Raw genomic sequence first — 19301 nt, 5'->3', positions numbered from 1 at the left:
TTTAATGGAAGTTTCAACTCCCACAAAAGAGGGAAAGGCAAGCTAGAATCTTTACAGATACAAATATATGTGTATGTGTGTGTGTGTGTGTGTGTGTGTGTGTGTGTGTGTGCGCGCGCGCACGTGTGTGCTTTGATTCTTTATTTCCCAAACAATGAAGACAACCAGGTAAAATAAGTAACATTTCTTCAAGTCACTATTGGGTTGGTAGCATCATTCTAATTAGACCAGTATAGATTTAAGACATGTGCTATTATTACACTACAGGAGACTCTCTACAAGAGAAACAACTCAGGGGATGCTAAACTGATTAAGTCACTTTTCTCCCCCAAATAATAAGCCTATACATACTACATTAATCTATCCATCTGTCTGTCTGTCTAGCTACCTTAGTATTAGTCATCTATCTAAATCTATCCGTCATCTGTGACTGGAGAAATCGATTCCTTTTACAACTAAGATGTGAGAAGAGTAGTCTGTCTTACCAAGATGGAATGTGGTTATCAATGGAAATCACCTTACAGGCAAAAATAACTCAAAACCAAACCAAATAAACAAAGGAACAGAAACAACAGCAAAGAAAGTACAATCTGAGCAACAGAAGAAAAAGTCCGCAGAGGCAAAGACAGCAATGCCAACAGAACAACATTTTTTGTTTTTGTTTTTGTTTTTAAAGGAGGGATATGAACTTTAGCAAGCTGAAAGGAACTTTCACAGTCACCTTATAAAGTGATAAAAATGAACTGCTCCTTCAAACACACCCCCAAATGTCCAATGGGATGAAAGCTAATACGGACAGCAAGAAAACAAGAGAAGCAGTTGAGACTTGGAGGCAGGCACTCCCCCAGCCCTCTGAGCCCGGCAGGGGCGCTGTTCCTTTCAGCTCACTTTTACAGATGGTGGTCGCAGCCGTGACAGGAGTTCTGCCATCCAAGTGATGGGTAAGCAGACAAACAGAAAGAGTAGCATGTCCTGTGTGATACAGATAACAAAGGCTTCTCCAGAGGATGTGTAGTCAGTGAAGACAGAGAGAGAGAAGAAGTAAAAGTGAAACTGGTGGAGGGCGGCCACCTCCTCATCTCCACCTACCATCGGCTTCAGCTCTCTGGCATCCGCGGCGCCTCCCTTACCGGCTTCTTTCATTGCTTTCCTACTGTTTTCCACAAATTCCTGCAAGATATGGACCACTTGGCATTAACTTGGGGATCTTTTCAAATTTCAGTCAGTGGGTGAATTTTAATGATACAACCTTAGTGTGGTAAACAATACTTTGAATGGGCAAGTAAATTACTAAATTTGTCAGGATAGATAGCAATTCGCAGATGTAAATTCTTCCTTGCATCACCCACTCTGACATTCTCACTATGGCTCCAAGAGATAATGTAGTTCTAACCAACGGTTTTAAGAGCTTGCTTTTCCCACACTTAGAATATCTTTTCTGTTGCTCCCCCTCCCATATGAAGATTAAATGAGCCAAAATCAGTTTGCTTCAAAATCTTCTGGTGTACACACACACACACACACACCATACATATATATAAATTTTTAGACAGGGTTTGATACTATGTAGACTTGGCAGGTATGCCACGTACTATATGGTCCAGGCTGGCTTTAAGCTCATGGCAATTCTCATACACCAGCCTGGGATTATAGGCATGCACCAATGACACCCCACTCATCAGCCTTTGCATATAACAAAGACCTAGAAGGTAGCTCTACTATCATGAAATACTTTAAAAGTAGCACCTTCCCCCCAACAAAAACCAAAGCACAGGAAAGCTATTTTCAGAATACTATCCAGCCTTAATATTTCCTCCTTCCCATCACAGGCATCCTGCTATTTCCAGCTCTGGATACTCCTCCATTAAGAAGAGAAATGGAAAGCATCAACCAGAACCGTGGTCAGAGTGGTTAAGGTGGGAACATTCCCCAGGGGCTGCCCTATCAAAGCCTGGAGACTACTTCTTCTTTACTACCCTCAGTATTCCTACAGAAGAAAACAGAGGGAGAGAACAATTTCTGTCTCCACCTCCAATCCCAACACCAGGGGGACTGAGGCAGGTTGACAAAGAATACTTCATTAGCAGAAAACTACCCTTGAACTGCTCTTGTCACAGAGAGTGAAATACAGATGCAATTCCATATGAAAACAACCAGACAGAATTCATGCGGGACTCATGAAAGCATCCAGCACTTAGCTCACAATGATATCAGCCAGAGACAATCAGTATCAAACAGGTCAGTTCAAGTTTTCACTACTGGCTACCCTCACACTACCAGAAAATGGCTCATTATTGCAGTGTATCGCATTCACTTCTAAGTTTCTTTAGTTTGATATAATTTGACAATGATAAAGCTGTATTTAAAGCAATTTTAAATTATTTACATTTTAAAAAAGTTTTATGTGTTTGGGTGAGTGCCTGTACATAGGTGCACCATGCTTGTGTGCAGTGCCCAGGAAGCCAGAAAAGGGTATGGGATCCTCTGGAACTGAAGTGACAGAAGGTTATGCAGGTGCCACTTGGAGTATTGGGAACTGAAACCTGATCCTCTGCCTGAGCAACAAGTGCTCAGAGCCAATCCCCAGTCTCTTAAAGCCTTTTAATGGGGTTTTCAAACTGTTTCAAAATTCAGCTGAATTTCTGATACAGAGGAACTTCATTCAGGAGATGCATGGATGAATCTGGGCACAAAATACTCTGGCAGTTATAGTATGAATGCCTTCAATCTGGCCTGTGGGATATAGCATGATGGGCTTTAACTAAAGTTGATGGTAAAACCCTTGGATAAAAGCTTACTGGAGAAAGGCAAACGGGATTTGAAAACAAGAGTTTTGTCTTTCAGGAAAGGACACTCGGATCAGTGGCTCGAAAACATGTTTTAAAAGTCCATTCAAATCTGTCGTGTGGAGAGTGGCAGACAGGATGGGACAGTGAATGTTTAGAAGTATTAACGAGTACTGTTCCAATAGCTGGATTTGAAATGGCCTCTTCTGTACCAGGAAGACCTGTCCCAATTGTTCCAAGACAAATTTCACTTGTGATTGAGTTCTACAATTTTAATACTGAATTACTCTGTGGGAATTACCCACACTGTGTTCTGAAAATGCTGTTACCGTTTTTATACCTCAAGCCATGGAGGGCATTTGAAGTACTTACCATCAGCACTTTATCCATATAGAATTCTCGGCCAGGGCTCCCATCATTGTATTTTGTATCAATGGCAAAACACAAGAACAATACATCCACTACCATTTCATAAATGGACAGGAAGCAATGAGCGACTAGGAAAGCAAAGAGGCAGACGATGATCAGAGGCAGCACCCATACTGTGTAATCTTGCTGGTAGTTGAGCAGCATAATCCCAGCCAAACCTGTGCTGCAGACTATCAGCACCTGTGGCAGAGAGAGCAGAAACCACACTTAATATCCCACGCTGGCACCCACACATCTTCATTGCTTCAGACTTAAAAATAACTCTTCATCAGTGATGGTTACATAAGGCCGCTTGATCTCAAAACAAAATGTATACTCTACATATATCCGCACAAAAAGTCACTCATGGGCATCATACAAATTTAAGAACACACACTAGCACTAGATTCATGTTTACATTAAAGGTAAATTAGTTTTTCAAATGTAATATGGCTCCTGAAAAACCTCACTCATTGAGAATCTGGTAATAAACTTTAAGATAAATGTATTTTTAACCAAAGGATGCATATTTATACAAATGGACATCTGTTCAGCTATGTTCATAGCAGCATCATTTGTAATAACCAGACCTGGAAGCAACCTAGATGCCCCTCAACTGAAGAATGGATGGAGAAAATGTGGTACATTTACACAATGGAGTACTACTCAGTGGAAAAAACAATGGAATCTTGAAATTCGCAGGCAAATGGATGAAACTAGAAGAAACCATCTAGGTAACCCAGTCACAGAAAGACAAACATGCTATGTACTCATTCATATATGGATTTTACACATAGAGCAAAGGTTTACAAGACTGCAAACTACACCTCCAGAGAAGTTAGGAAACAAGAAGGACCGTAAAAGAGACATACATGGTCCCCAGGTAAAGGGGAAAGGGATAAGAGCCCCTGAACAAATTGGGAGCAGGAAGATTGAATGGGGAAATGAATAAAGAATGAGAGAAGAGACACATCAATAGAGGGTGCCATTATAGGCTTAAAGAGAAATATGGCACTAGGGAATTGTATAGAGATCTATAAGGATGACCCCAACTAGGAATCTAAGCAATAGTGGAGAGACTGCCTTAAATTTTATCTTACTGTGTTAGAAACTCATATTTTTCTTCTTCTTCTTTTTAAATCATTGAGAGTTAATTTTTAAAATGTACATTTATAGTTTTTTGTTTGGTTGGCTTTTCAAGATAGGATTTCTCTGTGTAACTCTGGCTGTCCTAGAACTCACTCTGTAGACCAGGCTGGGCTCAAACTCACCAAGATCCACTTGCCTCTGCCTCCTGAGTGCTAGGATTAAAGGCTTGTGCCACCACTGCCTGACTTATACTTTTAAAATTAACTTTCAATGTTATGATATTATTAAAGATTTTATTAATTTTATGGGTATGAATGTTTGCCAACATGTATGTATGTGTACTACATGTGTGCCTGTGCCCATGGAGACCATAAAAGGGACTCTTCCTAGAACTGGAATTAAGAGATGTTTGTGAACCACTGGTGGATGCTGGGAACTGAACCTGGGCCCTGTGAAAGAGCAGCAAATGCTCTTAACCCCTAAACTATCTCTCTAGCCTCCACTTATTTTATTATTAACATTTTAATTTAGTAAATCACTTTAAGAACTCTAATCAATTCTACTAGGTGTCTAGGACTAAATTAAGCCAACAATAATTAACATGGGAGTATCTGAGCAAGACATTTCAATGCAATATAACTTAATTAGTAAAAAAAAAAAAAAAAGAAAAAAAAGAAAAACTTGAGAATAGTTTAACTGTTTGAAAAAAAAGAACACACCAGAGGAATAGTCAAGAAATGATATAAGCGCACAACCATATTTAATCTTTTTTAACTGAAACTAGGAATGCTTATAATATCAAGTGGAAAGAGGGATACAGATTTCTTCTTTCCCTACCACCTAAGTTGTGTTAGCACACAGACAGCACCCAGGACACTGGATTATATCACAGATAAACAGTCTATATTTATGGAGTGAATAAAAGATATGATAAATCTACAGAAAAACCTGTCAGTAAGATTACTAACATGTTAAAAGCAAAATCCACAAAGCCCATTTAAAGCCACTGCATGCCATTGCTTATGCATTCTTCCTTATAGAAGGGCTGCACACTGAAAGGAGAGAGAGCTGTCATACTAGGGAAAATAATGGGGAGGAGCATGGGGTAACCGCCATTAACATTCTGAGTTAACAGCTTTCATTCTTCTAATGTACATTCTAGTTGACTTACTAGTTTTCTGTTCAGTGGTGCTGAGGTCATGCCTAGGGCCTTGTGTATGCTCAGTACATGTTTGTCACCAAGCTTCAGCTCTAGTCCTCGACGCACATTTTTGAAACACTATTGTGACAGCCCACTAGGTTTACTTAGCCTTTTTACTGACTGCATTATATACATTTCTTCATCATATTCAAAACTCACAATAAGATTGTGGTTTATTAGGCTGGCTCTTAAATCTAGCCATTTCTCCATTGCTTAGCATTACAATGCTTACAAAGGGCCCCTAACGCTACATTTATTTTGTATTTAGAACTGTTTTCGGGACTATTTGTAATAATGACTGTACATGGTTACATCTGATAGGCCAGAATATGAGCTCTAGTCTTGCCACATTCTAGTCCTCAAAATGTGGTCAGTTAATGATCTCTCTACACTTTGGTTCCCTCTGCTATGAAATATTAAGGAAGCAGTAAGGAGGTCACCTTTCATGGCATGGCCAGGCACTGCCAGTTAGCATAAGTCATCCTCATTTGCACCCCCCACCCGTATGTGTTCATTCTATTTTAGCTCTAGGGATAATTTATAAATTTGTAAATAAAAGTAGCACAAACAAAACAAAGACTCTAAGTCCTTGTTGAATCAACATGCATCATATTCAGTTAACACTTTAACTTGGCCCTTCAGGAACACTGATGCATTTCACCTTTACTATAAAATTTTCTCTCATATAAAAACATGACATAAGCAAATCTGTTATAATATAAACTTAATTACAGATATTCAAAGTAATTATCCTTAATTGTTTTCAGATGACAGTTCCCTATGAGGCTATATACTTCAAACTGCACAAAGCTATGCTAACATTAGACCAAATATTTTTTTTTTCTTTGCAAAGACATTTTGAAGGCATAGTGGCTTCCCCATTCCAGTGTTTAAGAATGGTCTTTAATGGGATATTGCCCATAGTGCCCATGAGTAATTATGAGGATCATCAAGGCAAAATAGGGAAGGTCTATGAGACTGTGGGGTAAAACGAACAAAAACAACAGGTATGTATGCTGTGACTGCTCCATTGTAGAAACACAAATCTATGAGACTTCACTGGAGGGACAAAGGCACAATAGATACTCTAGTCATGCAGCAACTGTATAATTCTTTCCTCATTTTTCAGTTTCCTACATATCATCTGGTTTTAAATGCAGGTGCAATGAAATCTAAGTATAATGCTACTTATGATTTAGCAGATTTTGATAGCATGGAATAAACTCTTTTCTCAGCTCTAAAGAAAGTAGGTCTTGTTTCCTAACAGCTCTATTTTAAAAAGGATTTTTATATAATAACATCTAACATTCACCCCAAACTGCTAACATTCACCAAAAACTAACAATGTGTCAAGCACTGTCCTAGATACCCTGCATGCATTAAGTGGCTTAAGCCTCACAACACTAAAAATATGTCCCTATTATTATCTCAACTGTACAAATAGTCACACAACCAGTAGAAGACAGCAGCAAGATTTAAATACAGAAAGCTAGACTCCAGGCTCCAGGAGCAATACTGCCCTGCCTTAGTTACTTTTCTATTGCTATGACCACAGCAACATGGGAGAGCATTTATTTCATCTTGCACTTTCAGATGGCAGTCCATCACCAAAGGAAGTCAGGGCAGGAACTGAGGGCAGGAACCTGGAAGCAAGATCTAAAGCCATGGAGGGTGATGTTTACTGACTTGCCCCTCATGACTTGCTCAGCCTGCTTTCTTATACAACGCAACACCATCTGCCCAGGGGCTGGGCCTTCCCATATCAACCATTAATGAAAAAATTCTTGCACAGGCTTACCTACAAGCCAATGTGATGGAGGCATTTTCTCAGTTAGGATTCCCTCCTCACAGATATGTCTAGGTTTGTGACAAGAACCAGTCAAGACAATCCTCATCACAACATAGACTGTTTCCTAATTCTTTATGTGTATGCAGTTCTGGGGATTGAGCTCATAGCTTTGCATGTGCTATCAATTATTTTACTAAGCTATATCCCTCCTGATTTCTTCATAAAACAAAAGCAAAAACAAAAACCATACACCTCTAATCCTAGCAGACAGAAGCAGGTGGTTTTATGTGAGTTCAAGGTCAGCCTGACCTACAAAATGAGCTCCTGACTGTCAAGACTACACAATAGAGAACATCATTTCCCTCCCTCTCTCTCTCTCTCTCTCTCTCTCTCTCTCTCTATATATATATATATATATATATATATATATATATATATATCACTCTCTGTATATGTACATATATACATATCTATCTATATATATCTATGTGTATATATGTAGAGGATAGATAGATAGATAGATAGATAGATAGATAGATAGACGAGTGAGAACTATGTACATGTATCATCACACGGAGGGAGTGTCCACACCATGACATACATATGGAGGTTAGAAGACAAACAAGTATGTGGAATCTTTTCTTAACCTTTATATTGGTGTAGGCTCCAGTGATCAAACTCAGGTTGCCAGACTTGTGCAGCAGGTGGCTTTACCCACAGAGCCATCTCTCCTAATTTGTTATAGTTCACAATATATACAGAGAAACAGAATGGTAACTCAGCCCTGTTAACTGAGAGTAAGAGCTTAACGCATAAATTTATTACGAAGATTAAATGAACATAATACATATGAAGTAAATTAAGAAGTATCTAATGCATATTCAAAGTGTTGTTTGCCATGTAGTAAATAAATGACTTCTAGTTTTGTTCTAGGCTAGGTAGTTTCTTAATTAAAGAATGAAATTTCATAAATTTACTCAGACGTTACATTTGTCTCTGATGGTGCAGTTGGTCTTACCTTGCCTAGGAATAGCATGAAGTCCCCCACTGTGTTGATGGCCGCCACTCGCAAAGCATTCTCCACCAGAATGACAAAGGCGTCCTTTGCTGAGGTGCAGAAGTTGGTGCTATTGATAGCTGTGGCTGTGTATGCATTCTAGATAAAGGGAAAGGGTTTTTTATCAGTCACCACAAATGCACTTTTGAAAAACATAAACCATGCACATTTACAATAAAGCTTGTGAAAAGACTTCAGTCAAAATCACAGCTTTCATGAGGTATAAAGTAAGACTGGGCACAGAACATAACATATCAGGCATAAGTGGGCAGATGTATGTATGTATGTATGTATGTATGTATGTACAGAAGGACAAAGAGATGGATGGATATAAACTGCTATGGTAAAAGGAGCCCCTTTTCAGTCCTTTTAGTTTGGTCCTGTAAACACACACACACACACACACACACACACTGACATCTGTGAATTTCCTGTCTTTCAAAAATCACATATAATTTAAAATTTCCTGGATACCTCAAATTTATGAGTAGAAGGATCAGGGGTGCACTGCTAACCGTTTCTTTGTTGGTTAAAGATGCAGACTATCCCAGGGCTGAGGAAACACAATTGCAACTGGATAGGTCACTGCTTCTGGCACCAGTGCAGGGTCACAGCAACTCTGAGCAATTCAGCATGACTCGAAGTCACAGATTCCCATCATAAAAGCTGGGATAATTTACTGCCTGAGTACGTTTATTTCAGAAGCCAAAAGACGCAGTATTTATTTTAAATCACACCATTGCTTTTCTGTTAGCATTCATTCATTCACTCATTCATTCATTCACTTCTTGCTTCCTTGCATTGCTATCTACCCACATGTCTTAGCAGTTAGAAGATAGAAGGAACCAAAGAATTAACTATATAACTGCAGTGCTCCATATTTTTTTTTCTATCTTCTAAAAAAAACTCCTTTGAAACATTCTACAAAATGCCCCAGTGAAGTAAAAATAAACCATTCTTTGAACTTGCGTTACAATATCCTTGCTGGAAAACTATGGAAAGCAACTGTTCAGCCAGACCTATTCTCAAAGAACACAGAATGGTCCCCAGTGCTCACTGGGTCCCTAAGCACTACCAAATACCCATGTAACCATTTATTCCAAAGCCGAGATGGTCAAGCCACCACCTAAGGGCTCTGGCCATGCCTGGCCTGCTGGCTGCCTTCATAAATAAGTGTTTACTGGGACAGTGTCCTGTTCAATTTGGCAGAAACAAGCACTTACGACTAAGACCACATAGCCCTGGCGGCCCAGATGCTTTCAGGTTCTGTCCAGAAAAGAACTTGCTGGTCTCTGTTCTTTAGGACTGCTGAGGACCTCGTTCCTCACCTTTTTAGAAACACAAGCCTAAAATCCTCACTTCGATCTTGAACAGGTTCCCAATCTTTTAGCACGTGCTATTATTAATTCTTCTTTTTACTTCCCACCTAGGCGGTGTGACTGAAACCTAGAGCTCAAATGTGCCAAGCAAGTTGTCTAATAAGCTACAGACCCAGTCCTTTGTAATCTCTTACTGATTTATTTACTTTATTGTTGAGACAAGAGTTGGTGTTGTCTAGACTGGTTCTCAAACTTGCTATCCAGTCAAGAATGGCCTGTATCTCCACAGCGCTTGGATTAGGCACCATGCCTGGCCAAATCTTTAGCTCAATTATTTACCAGAAGAGGTTTTCAGTGATCTGGGATATTACTTCCTTCTGTTAATTATTTTATTATTCTGGAGCTTGTACTTGTTAGGCAAATGCTCTATCTACCACAGAGCCTCACCCGGAGCCCTAATCTCCTGTACTGTAAGACATGAGAAAGAGACTAATGAACTAGTTATTTATTAACAAAGCATTTTCAGGAGAAAATATCTTCCCATATCAATACACTCTTCCAGAGGAGCCAGGTCCAGTTCCCAGCACCCAGTGGTGGCTCACAATCTTACAATTGTCCAGTAAAGCCAGCTGTAGAAGACCTGGTACCTCTTCAGGCCTTTGCAGGCACTAAGCATACATAAATGCAGGCAAAACATTCATACACATAAAACCAAATAAAAAATGTAATAAAGATGCATCCTGATTTAAAAATCATTATAATGTCCAAAAGAAAGAAAACTGGGCAACTCACTAATTAATCAATTTATTTTTTATTTTTAAACAGTTTTACTGTGTATCTCAAGTTACCTATAACTCACTCAGTAGCTGAGAATCAGCCTTGAACTTCTGATCATCCTACCCCAGTCTCTCAAGTGCTAGGATTACAGGCAGAGCCACGGAGCCTGGATAGGAAAACCTATTTAAACCATTTAGGTTCTAGAAACAAGTCAGGGTTAACTATGATGTGCCCCCTTTCCAGTTCCACCAGATGTGGTGATATTTTGTTTATCTAACAATTAAAGTTTGCCTTAAGATCAGAATGAAAAGCTAGCCACTAGTTAGCCATAGAGACAGGGCAATGGTGGCACACACTGGGGAGAGGCAGACAGATCTCTGTTAGTTCAAGGCCACCCTGAGCTATACAAAATTGGTCCAGTTTAAAGAGAAACACAGCTCACACAAAGGTCATCTCAGCACTTGGGATCTCAGGTCTTTAATCCAGCACTAGAGAAGAAATATGAGGTGTGCGGAGGCAGAGGGGAGGGAGATGGAGATGGACATGATGAACAGGAGCTCCTTGCAGTCTGAGATTTGGTGGAAACAGATGCAGTCAGGAGCTACTATCTGAAGACAGGATCATCCTTTTGGTCTTAGCATTACTAGAGGTGAGAACTCCCTAGTGGCTGGCCGCTTTGTTTCTCTGATCTTTAGTTTTAGTCCCAATATCCATCTCTGAGTTTTCATTATCAAGAACAATTATAATTCATGCTACAACCAGGGGTCTCTTTGAGTCAGGAGGCTCCATGTACTCCCATCTCCTCTGTCACCATCATTACAGCTGCTTCCAGCAAGAATCCAAGCCTTGCTAACTAAACTATAAATGCTTCTGAGTTCATCTGAGAATCTATTGCTCGCTGTAGTCTATAGCTCAAAACATGGAAATGTGAGCTGTTGGAATATTTTTGTAAAAATGTATTTTGTGTTCTTTAAGTATGTACACACACACACACACACACACACACACACACACACACACACACACACACACACACACACTATACACACTACTAGAGGCAATATGAGATGTGAGAAGAGCCAGGGAAAGTTAGGCTTCAAAAGCTCCTTCCACCTCTAGGACAAGCAATGTGCTACAATGCTCCAGTCTCAATTTTCTTACCTCTAAAGCACTATAACACCTTATCTATAGTTGTAGTCAGGAATTGCTAACATATATGAATATGAAGTATGCTTGGTAGTGTGTGTCGTGGTACACTAAAAATTATTTGCTATGCCTCCTGTTCTCAGAAAAAAAAATACTTTATGATTATAAGAGCTCATGAGTCAGCACACAGTGTTAATAGCTAGTCCCACATGGTGTCAGAGGAGAAAGAGACCAGCGTGATCCCAAGCCCAAAGGAAAACAGGATCGGTTGGTAGCAATCTCTGCACCACATGTGAATTCAGTTAGACAAGATGTGTCATCACCTTCGTGTCACAGGCAGAACTAAAGAACAAGGAGCAGTTCACAGGTTGCTGCTTGTACAATTCTAGCGCCTCCTCTATAAATAATAAATAATAAATGGCTTATCAATGCTCCTCTGTAAATCCTTGAGAGCTTCACGACAAACTATGGCCCATGGATAACCGACACTGCAGCCCCGGGAACAATCTGCTAGCCTCTGAGAAGTCCATCTATAGGTGAGAATAAAGAAGTAACAGATTCACTTCCTTCGTGTTCTCACAGAGGCATGGCTTGCTGACGGCTGGGCAATGAGAGAAGCCTTGCCAACAATGTGTAGGCAGAATCATAGAGGCTTAGAGAGGGCCAGTTGAGTGTTTGGAGGGAGGGAGTCATTCCAAGAACAACCTGGAAACTTAATATTCCAAGGATTCCAGGACAGGTGCTGGGAACTGAGACGAGAGAGACAGCCCAAGCATATCTCCCTGAGGATAAGCTATTTATGCTAAGTATAAAACTCAAGGACAATGGCTTTTTGTATGTCTGTTGGTTCCAGGCCAAATTTTAAAGATTTTTTTTGAGGTTGTTTTGTGTGTTCTTAATTATTTTTAAATGAGTTTCTAAACACTTATATATCCATAGATAACAATATGGGCTGAAAAATATTTTGAATATATTCTTATTGAATATAATGAAGCACTATACTCAACTTTCTCATATTAGCAATAGAGCTCAATAAAGCAAAGTCCAAGTATGCGTGATATCATGGCCACGAACTATCACCATTTGTCTAATATGCAGTCAATGGAAAGTGCTATGTTTGAGGTAAGTGAAGGAAAAGTCAATCACTTAGAGGTGAATGGTAAGAAAGTCAATATCGCTTTGGCCTGTTGGTTGAGGGCATCGATACATTAAAATTGATTTTTAGGGAATGGAAAAGTGGAGAGAGGAAAAAAAAAAAAAGATGAGAGGGGCTGGCAAGATGGCTTAGGGGGCAAATGTGCTTGCTAAGCAGGCCTGACAACCTGAGTTTGATCCTTAAAACCCAAGTAAAGGTGGAAGGAGAGAATTAACTCCACAATATTGTCTTCTGTTTTCCACATTTGCATGATGATGACATGAACACACATACACACACACACACACACACAAATAATAAACAACAACAAAAAATTACATGATGAAAAGAGACCTCTACAGATATAGTTTAGATATAGAAAGACAGAACGAGTCCTATCCTGCTTCCCTAAGTGTTAACTCCTTCAGTCAACCTTATACCTCCTAGGACTTGGGTGATGGATGGCTCATCCATAAAGTGCTTGCCACAGCTGAGGACTTGAGTTCCATCCTTACAACCATGCAAATCTGGACACAGTGGCATGCACCTTTAATCCCACAACTGGGGAGACCAGAGACTCTTTGAGGCTTGCTGGCCAGCCAGGTTAACTAAATCAGCAAGCTGCAGGTTCAGTAAGAGACCCTGGAGACCCTGTCTCAAAACACAGGTAACCAGTGATAGAGGAGGACAGGGACACTGACCTCTGGGCTCCACACATGTGAATGCATACAGAGACATGGACACATACACACACTCAGAGAAGTGGAATAGCACTTCCTCTGATAATATTCTTCAGGCCAATATTGTAGGCATCTAACAGTTTGGCCATAACAACAAAAGACCACCTCTATCAAGAGCAGCGATTTCAGAGGAATCAGAGTCTAAAAAGGTAAGTACTCACAACAGATTTCCACTAAAGGAAAGCTTCAAGCAGTATTTAAAATAATACAAAAACAAAAATTAATGGGGGGGGGGAGAGATGTGAATTAAGAGAAAAGAGAGTATCTTTGCAAAAAGATTAACCCAATGACATGTTTATCCATGTATTGGAACTAAGATTAATACAATAATGATGTCAGTGAGTACATACATTAGTTTAAAAATAGAAATAGGACTGGAGCTGACTCGGTCAAGGAACAAGGTGTAATACCAGAGGAAAAACACAATTTCTTTCAATTAAGTTCAATTATTTTATCTTGGAAAAATACCAAATCTCTATTTGAAAATGAGAGTCATGTAGAGTATATTTTACCTGATTTAAGTAACTTAGGCACTTTTCAAGACACCAAAGGCAACAAATGCAAGATTTCAGCATACATCGAGCACAAGCATTTTCCTGGACAAAAGAAAAAAATGAAATAATAAACACACAAGTAAAAATCTAATCATCATGCATGCAACTTCAAATGCTAGAAAAATAAAAAAAATCATAATCTAATCTAAGCTTCAAGGTCTCCATACCCATTTCTTTCCTCTTTCAGTACAATGGCTGAATCATTTTAAAAGCCAGTTCAAATCATTATTATTTATTTACTAACGATTGCATATATGGGAGAGTAAGATATATAGATCCAGTTTAAAAGCTAGCAAGACAAAATAAACGTTAAAGGCCAAAAGATCAGAGTTAGAATGTGGCTGATGACACTATGTTGTAAGAAAGAACAATGCTTGGGAAAGGGAATCAGGACCGGTTACCAGGAAGAGGTAGACTTTGAGCTTAACTACATTGAAATCAACTTCATTTCCAAAGTAAGGTAGGGAATTCCTGTATTCTGATAGGAATCCTTTGTGAACCACAAAGATTAAGTACATTTTGACTCCTCGGTCATTGTAAAGTTTCCTTTGCCATAGAGAAACCTTTTAGTTTGGTATCATTTCATTTATCAATTTTCACTTTTATTGCCTGCACTTTTTCTGTTTAAAAAAAAAAAAGTCCTTTCCTAGATCAACGTCAAAGACTACCATTCCCCTATTTCTTTCTATCAGTAGTTAGAGATGTACTGTTACACTCACTGACTTCTGGTGCACTGTTACATTGCGGGGATATCTGGCTAACTGTACTGTCCTAGACATGAGGGTTTGAATGTTCTTATCACACAGATATGATCAATGGTATGATGCTGTGAGGTCTGGATATGCTAAAGGGTCTGACTTGATCATTCAACAGTTTATACATGTATCAGAACATGCTATACCCCATATGCACGTACAGTTTCATGGGTTCATTAAAAACAAATTTCAGAATAGAAAAAGGGTAGGAAAGTAACTCAATACACTTGGTGACCAGTGACTAGACAGATAGTCCAGGGCATGTGCAAGGTACAGATGGGAGATCAGGAGGAAGAGCGGGGTCCCACTTTGCTCAGACTCTGAAGAAAACATTCAGAAATTGATATCCTACTATGTGCAGAAATGAAGTCTGGCATGGGCTCCCATGAAAGCCAGGCTAAGTACCCCCTCCTCCCCTTCCCCCACACCTCCTCACCTTTCCTTTCAGTTGACTGTGGATATACATTAAGATCATCCTGGGGATTTTGACTAGGGTGATGATGAAGGATCCTTTTGCCACAGTACCAAGGTGGTAACGAATAAGGCGGTTCACTGATGCCAGAATAGGTGTGAATGGCAAATTCCTTTTATCCCTATTTTAAAAGTGACCGGAAAGATAATTAAAACAAAGCCCAGAATGTGGAGGAAACATAAATATATACGGTCTGGAAGCTAAAGCAATGAAAACAAAACCACTGTAGTATTATCTAGGATAAATGGCAAAGTAACCACTAAAATCGTTGTGGATCACCATAAAATCAGTTTCATTTCTCTACGGTAGTACCGTGTAACTTTATACTCTGTAATTTTAGATAAAACCGGGTTTTGAAAGTTCTTATTAACGAATACTTGAGGAATAAATTGTATCATCAGAAAACAGAATTTAAAAAACAATCTACAGATGGCCAGGGGTGGTGGTAGCATTCAGGAGGGAGACACGCAGATCTCTGTGAGTTTGAGGCTGGCCTGGTCCATAGAGTGAGTTCCAGGACAGCCAGGACTACATAGAAAGGACCCTGTTTCAAAAACAAAACAAACAACAAAATCTATCACTGACAGCCCATTATAATAGACTACTGTGTAGCTTATTCCTTTAGGTCTCAGCCCTAAAGTCAGCAAGGGGTCTCACAATAGTTTTTTGAGAGAAGCATATGAGGCTTGCCCTTTAAGGGCTTTTTACATCTGAGCTCAACACGGTTTACTTCCTTATAGACGGCAATTTAGGTTACACCACAGTCTGCTGCCCTGAAACATGTTTTGAGGCAATTACAGGAAGGTAGGAGGAACTGGGACAACTAATCCCCAGAATTACCAACTGAACCATTTTGTCACATTCCTCCCCACCCTCCCCACCCCTTCCCCTGCCTGCCTGCCTGCCTGCCTGCCTGCCTGCCTATCTATCTATCTATCTATCTATCTATCTATCTATCTATCTATCTATCTATCTATCTATTAACAGAAATGAGATAGTTGTAGCTTCAGTTCCACTTTGTTCCCTTATAGACATGGTTACTTGAATGAACTAGAGTTTTCACTAGTCTCACCTAGTAAAATAGTATGTCACCACAGCTCCTGCGACAGTCATCTGTTGGCACGCAAGAATGAACTCACTGATCCAAATCAGGCCAACCACATGGTACCACCACATGTACTGCAAAGGCCCAGAGATTCTGTACTCCACAAAATTTTGTTCATTCTGAACAGCACTACCTAGGAAAATGTCAAGGAAGCAAAGAGGCATCATGTAACGCAGAAACTAAGACACACGGACACCGAATGTGGGAGATTAACAAGACTGCCCAGACAGATGCCACTGCCAGGCACAAGTATACCAGGATCTTAGTACTATTCACTAAGGGACAGCAATCATTATCACTTAAAACATCATGGAATCAATCAAACATTACACAATTACACATAAGGCACTGGAGGAAGTGCTAAAACTACTCTATTTAAATATAGTTCTAACTCCACTGTCAGTTATTGGCATGAATTTCAAACACTTGAGTGCTTTTTCTTTTTACAGGGTTTTAGTTATCCAGTAATTATAGATCTAAACTATTAATGAAACGTAGAAATGAATGTTATGACCATCCAGTGAGTATAAGCTGACTGGACAGAGATGTTCACACAAGTTTACTATTTTTGTACTCAATACTCATACATAATACCTGTGTCTTAACATTTGGTACAGCTTTCAGTAAGAGTCTACCTACAAAATTGTGGCCCAGGATAACTCTGGACTGTGAAGCAACTGTAGAGAGGCTATGAATTCATTCATTCATTTCAGAATGGATCCAAACATCTGAGAAAATTGAGAACTCACTTAAAATCCATGACCCTCTTAAAATTAAGAAGCAGTTTTAGGTCTTAGCTGGTCTAGATCTGCTAAAAATCACAAAGAGGGAATGAGTTACTGAAGATCACTATTGTTAGATTTGATGGCTACTGGGTCTTTGTCAACAAATGTATGAAGAGGTACATCTCTCTGGACTGTGTGTGTGTGTGTGTGTGTGTGTGTGTGTGTGTGTGTACAAGCTTGAGAGCGTGTACTAGGGATCAACAGGTCCTCACTCATTGGTAAGCACTTTACCACGGAGTCACACCCCCAACCCTTTCTGATGACTTAAAAATAGATTCATGGAAAAGAGGATGAAGCCAAATATCTTACCAGTAGTGCCAAGGAAAAGAAGTGTCATTATCCAGTATGCCCAAAATAAGACAAGAGCAAAAAAAGTCCAGAAGGGCTGGAAGACTAGCAGTGGCAAGTGTATGAAGACCTTGCCAGCCACGTGGAACAAGGCGATGGTGAGAGCAACACGTTTGCGCATGACCAGCATTATCAGGAACAAAATGACCTGAGTGCAGAGGACGAAAGGAGAGGATTATTTCTCTAAGCACTGAAAACAGAAGCTGAAAAGTAGGAGAAATCTAACTCAACTTTCTCCATGTATCAAGACTGGAATTTTCAACTTTTCCTGTCTCCATTATTGACAGTCAAAATGTGTTGTCTCGATGGGAATTTAGTGGAGCAGTAAAGCACTTGCCTAGCAACTGCATAGGCCCTGGGTTTGGTCCTAGGCTTAGGGTGGGGGTGGAGCAAGACATGTCAGTCAGGACAAGACTCTTCATTTGTATAACTATATGCCAATTGTTTTGAGAAATGGGAGAACTATATGCCATCACCTCAAAGCAAGGGAAGTACAAGTACTTATTTGTATTTTGTCTCCTTTGTTGACTGAAACTCCTTAAGTGGGATCTCTGGCAGAATTATCATTTGTCTATTCATAATCTCCACCCCTTTCCTATAGAAGCTAGCATAGAGAACTATAGCTAAAGAAGTGTGATTAACAAATATTCTGGAGCCAATAGTTTTAGTGGCATTATTGTTATTACTAGTCTTATTGATGTTCAAAAAAATGCTTCCAATTGCCCCCATTTACTGACAGGCTAGTCAGTAAAATCTTTACAGTATAACAAATGTCTAAGTTGAGTGCATCTCATCTGTATTTTCAATACAACATACATTATTAAAACAGTAAGTTTTAAATAAAAGAAATGGAGAATAATGAATGAACAAGTAAGAGGAGCGATATTCTATTTCTTAATATACTATACAAAAGTATGGAGAATTGTTTCTTAAAATGCAATTATATTATGACAATTAGAAATGTGTTATTACAAATGACAACATAAATACCCTGGATGAAAATGATCTCAAAAAGAAGACAGGGCAGAACAAACTGTTGCATGAAGGAACACTCATCAATTAGAGAAGACTTTACCAGACTTAGAACTAGAAGGAAACTATGGGGCAGCAATACAGAGGCCAGGGTGAGTCTCCATTCCTTTTTGGGTCACCTGTTAACATGCACAGAACACTGAGAGCTACACTTGCACCCCCCAACTCACAGTGAATACTGTAGCTGAAATGGCATAGATGAGGAGGGCCCGCAGATTGTCTTCAGCTATCTGAAGTTGTTCAGGAATAACTGTTTCTTTGGGAGACCGTCTTTGCTTTGCATATAGCCACCATAGTACTCCTGTGCCACCTGGAGATAGATAACAATTGGTTTTGTAAAAATCAATACAAGAAAATAAGTAATATATATGCTCAGTGTTCTGGACCTACACTTTTTAACACCATGAATGGGACACAGTGACAATCCACTTAATAGAAATCACGCAAGTACAACTCTTTGGAAGCATAAGCATGAGAAGGAAGGTAGCTTTGATATTAAGTATCGACAAATTCTTCAGACTTTCTTCCAACACAATCATCATTGACTATGAAGCTGAGGACAGAGCCAGAAACAACGGATAACCTCCAAGAGAAATTCAGAACTCCAGCGCCTATTGCTCACAGCCATGCAAATGATTAAATAAATAAATAAAAGGTATTAAAGAGTAGTTCTCACCAAAGGTGGGAACAAAAGCAGGAAACCTCTCATGGCAGTGAGTTCTGGGAATAAGGAACTTTTATTTCTAATGCTAGTTCAGATAATATATAAAAAGGAGATGAGAACAAGGCAAAGCTATCACCAT

General features: G+C 39.4%; 1 protein-coding gene across 4 annotated transcripts in view; it reads right to left on the bottom strand.

The window, feature by feature from the left end:
- Slc44a1 (solute carrier family 44 member 1) overlaps nt 1–19301 on the bottom strand; it is a 164776-nt gene that overhangs the window by 47313 nt on the left and 98162 nt on the right. For 2 of the 4 annotated variants that reach the window (XM_051187810.1, XM_051187809.1), the window contains exons 8-15: nt 18669–18808; nt 17428–17614; nt 16301–16466; nt 15193–15349; nt 13960–14043; nt 8292–8429; nt 3159–3395; nt 1090–1170 (exon numbers count right to left, since the gene is read on the bottom strand). In XM_051187810.1, coding sequence (XP_051043767.1) covers nt 1090–1170; nt 3159–3395; nt 8292–8429; nt 13960–14043; nt 15193–15349; nt 16301–16466; nt 17428–17614; nt 18669–18808 — 1190 coding nt within the window. Of the gene's footprint in view, nt 1–864; nt 1171–3158; nt 3396–8291; nt 8430–13959; nt 14044–15192; nt 15350–16300; nt 16467–17427; nt 17615–18668; nt 18809–19301 lie in introns of those variants that run through there. The other 2 variants (XM_051187807.1, XM_051187808.1) reach the window with 1 other exon arrangement.

This window comes from Phodopus roborovskii, unplaced genomic scaffold (assembly GCF_943737965.1).
Source record: "Phodopus roborovskii unplaced genomic scaffold, PHOROB, whole genome shotgun sequence".
NCBI lineage: Eukaryota > Metazoa > Chordata > Mammalia > Rodentia > Cricetidae > Phodopus > Phodopus roborovskii.
This window is presented reverse-complemented; position numbering and strand designations above follow the sequence as displayed.